We start from the raw sequence: 3,958 nt of genomic DNA, 5'->3' as shown, positions 1-3,958 counted from the left end.
CTCTCTCTCTCTATCCTTTTTTATATATATTTTTTGGTTTACAAAAAGCATTAAACTTTCTTTTTAATGCCGTCATACTAGTGAGTACTTTGCTTTGCCGTCATGCTGGAGATGATTAATATCGTGTAATGAAATAACATCTTACTGTGCTGCTTTGAATACTAATCATCAACGCTACCCTAACCCATCTAGCTACCACCTTTTGAATACTACACGAATTCATTATTATTATCATTATTATTATTATGAGTGTATCTGCTTTTCTCGTTACAACTTTTTGTCCTCATTTGCATATCTAAAGTATTTGTCATCATATCTACATTTGGTAATGTATTTGTCATCATATCTACATGTATCTACATTTGGTATTTTACATTAAGACCTTGTGGTGAAATATTGTGAAGTTATTTCATTGTTATTTTACCCGTCTGAAGGGGAATACCCTTCTGGTTTATCAGCAAGGCTTCGGGGATGAGGTTGCGAGACCAGTGGCTATTTCGTGACCCCAGCAGACGCTGGTAGTACCCATCTGTACAGCTGGGTGGAATGGTGGAAGGTTGACCAAGACAGTGAAGTAAGACTATAGCATCCCACAGCTTTTTCGTCAGTTTTTTTGTGACATTCGTTATTCAGCTGGATAAGACGCCCACGGTGCCTTAATCATTTGAAATATCATGGAATAGAAAGCGGAGTTATCTTGCGTCAAAATGACATCATTTATGGATGGGCATCAGCTACTGAAAACAATAAAACGCCGTTGACGAAAAGATTTTGAAACCATCTCTTGGGAGGGCATTGAGGAGTCTCGTGGGATTAAAAATGGGTGACAATGAGACCCGTAATGCCAGCAGAGAGAGAGAATGATTGCGTTTTTATAAATGAATGCTTATAAGTTTCACTTGGATTTTATTCCAAGTTTTTCTTTTTTAAATATTAGATAAGCATGCAGTTGTTTCCAGTACAGAGGCAGATTCCTGTCCCAGTAGTTGAAATATATATATATATATATATATATATATATATATATATATATATATATATATATATATATATATATATATATATATATATATATATATATATATATTATATATATATATATATATATATATATATATATATATATATATATATATATATATATATATATATATATATAACAATTAAAACAGATAGTGCAAGTAAATTACCTGCCTAAAAGCAAATGGGTAGCAAGAAATAATAATAATAATAATAAAAAAATCTTTGATATGAAATGAAATGCTACAAAACCGAATGTTCCATTTTCCCATTATAACAATCAAGTTATGCTCCTGTTTTAAAATCTAAAGCAGAAATAAGCTTGATGACAGTAGCAGCTATCGATTTTAATAATATTGGAAATTTACCCATAAACCTAGAAATAATTTACTTAGCTAGTTTCAAAGTGCAAAAGGAAACAGCGATAATAATAAAACTGGAACAGATGGAGTGAGTTCTAACATTATGAATTAATATAACGGCCTCAAGATTATGAGTTTAATAACCTTATAAATTCTTATCCGGCAGAAAAATTCCTGACAACCTAATTCTAATTTACTGAGCGTCAATATTACGTATTTTTAGAGGAATTTAATTCCCTCACATAACAAAGACACATGAAAATAAATTTGCAATTCAAAACCTTGTAACTCCCATCTATAATTTTCTGTGTAAATTCTTCCGTTAGTGAGTAAATTTAATAAAGGAAAAGTATTATCATAGTCTTAAGGGCTTTCATACTTCTAAGATAATTATTAATTTCCTTATCCATGTCAATATCATTTTGAAGTTAAATACCGCTCTCAGTTCTAATTTCAACACCCTAACACCTGGCTGAACTGGCAAACAAATGCATGACCCCTGCTATGACAGATGGGGATAGTGGGGCGGGACAGTTGGGGGGATTACCCATAGAGGGGTGTGGAGGCTGGGATTGGGGCTTGGGGGGGTAAGGGCTGGGGGGAAGACCCCAATCGAAAGATCCCGGATTTAGAAGATTATTGCTCGTTGTTTGGGGGTTTGGTGTGAGCCAGGAATATATATATATATCACTTCACAACCGCTCTTCGAGTTTTATTTATTCACTTGGCGTTCGGTTTGATTTCTTATTTGAATTACTACTGAAGAAGCTGGTTTTTTTCTTAAGAGCGAGAAACTATAATAAACTGGTAAAGGCTTAAAACCAAATCTCACCTGGAAATCTGGGCGCGAAGAGTCGGCCATGCCTGGACAGAAGCCACGGATACAGCGGGAACTCTCTGGGTCCAGGCGCCGGCGGTAAGGGCGTCCCCAGGTGCGACATCTGACCCAACAACACGGGGGGCACGGCCGATGGTATCCCATGGGTGCCCCCTGGCGGCAGCAGGGCCGCGAGATTGAGGGCGTGGGGCACATGGAGGCCCGGTATGGAATGGAGGTGCGGCGCCGCGAGAGGGTGGTGCGCTAGCGACGCAGGCACGGACGTAGGCACTGACGTAGGCACGAAGGGGTGGATCGGCTCCGGGATTCGGACGTGGGTCTTCTGCACGTCGTGCAGCGATTCGATCGGACTCTTGGCTCTGGGGCTGCCGCCCCTCGGGGAGGAGCCTGGGGAAGGCGGTGGAGACCCACGGGAGTCGACGCTGCTGCCCCGTCCGACGATGCTGTCTATCGAGAAACCCAACTTCGGGCGGGAAGGCGTGTGGAGGACGGCTGAGGGCGTGGGAATCATGACCATTGCGAGATGCCGCGACGCCCGATGCAGCAGCAGGACATCGTCATCACGACTTGAGCGCCTTTCGTTCACTAGCCTCCTCTTCTTCCTCCTCCTCCGAGAGAAACCACCTATAGTACTACAAACACTCCCTTCTTAACCTTTTTTTTCCTTTCCTCCCCTCTGCTTCTTCTTCTTCTTCCTCCTCCTCTTTCCTCTTCAAGCAACACTCGCCTGGCCCTCTTTTCTGGTCCATATATAACCGTAACACCAAGAGGCCCCTCGATCACACGCTTTGCTGGTCTCAGAAGCTCCCATCAAGGGGGCGCACAGGAAGGCCCAGATAGCAATGTTGACACTTACACGATGTTGACTACATGATCAACACACGAGGCTTCTTCTTCGTGTCGCCCGCGATCGCCATGCTGGGCGACGACGCCCTCATTGGCTCCTCGGATTCACCCCAGGTGCAAATCTGCCCGCCCATTGGCTCCGACGACGTTCGCTTTAGACCGAGCCCGCCCACCCAATTAAATGAATACGTTATCTCGACATTAGACGCAATAAAACGGTATCAATCGACCGAGTATCCCTTGTAAGATCTGCCTGAGCGTTATTTCTACGTATTGGACCTGATTTCCAGCGTCGTGAAATTTGCAAGAGCCGTAAATAGGGCGAGAGAGAGGAGAATCGTCACGTCTGGCACAAAAACAAAAAATTCTCGCCAACTAGCGTCCTCTCGCGGCGAGTGCCGTAACCAAAACGGAGGGGGCGGAGTCGAGACGAAGGCGGCTCCCTCGAGGGGCGGGTCCTCGTAATGGAATACAAACAGACCCGCTATTGTTATAACAGGCAGCGAATTATGAGAAAGCTGGTGGTGGGGTCTCTCGGATCCAATGGCTGTGTCAGATTCGCCATGGCGTCGGCTTAAGTTTCCATCCCCCACCCCCGTTCGCAAGCATCGGGGCTTAGAGAGCGTGTTTATTCTAACGCTGGATTATTACCACCACGACTGGAATGCTTTTGCCAGGCATTCAGAAGATGGATGGGTAGGGATAACACATGTTTAAGACAGTCTCTCTCTCTCTCTCTCTCTCTCTCTCTCTCTCTGCGAAATGGTTTTGAGCGGCGACAGGACCTAGTGTCAGAGGAGTTTCAGTGTGAAATGTGGTTTCTAATGATACCAAATCAGTTTTTGGTAACTAGGCCGATTGTCAACGAATACTTCCAGACGATATTTACACG

At 43.2% G+C, this 3,958-nt stretch overlaps 1 protein-coding gene across 1 annotated transcript in view; it reads right to left on the bottom strand.

Moving 5' to 3' along the window:
- LOC135207038 (homeotic protein empty spiracles-like) overlaps positions 1 to 3,443 on the bottom strand; it is a 94,640-nt gene extending 91,197 nt beyond the window's left edge. Inside the window, exon 1 of the mRNA XM_064238666.1 lies at positions 2,215 to 3,443. Within this exon, the coding sequence (XP_064094736.1) occupies positions 2,215 to 2,737 (523 nt within the window). The 5' untranslated portion in view covers positions 2,738 to 3,443. The remainder of the gene's footprint in view (positions 1 to 2,214) is intronic.
- Positions 3,444 to 3,958: the final 515 nt, after the last annotated feature.

The sequence above is a fragment of the Macrobrachium nipponense genome, chromosome 31 (genome assembly GCF_015104395.2).
Source record: "Macrobrachium nipponense isolate FS-2020 chromosome 31, ASM1510439v2, whole genome shotgun sequence".
In the NCBI taxonomy this organism is placed as follows: domain Eukaryota; kingdom Metazoa; phylum Arthropoda; class Malacostraca; order Decapoda; family Palaemonidae; genus Macrobrachium; species Macrobrachium nipponense.
The sequence above is the reverse complement of the archived record's forward strand: the minus strand, read 5'-3'. Positions and strand labels throughout refer to the sequence as shown.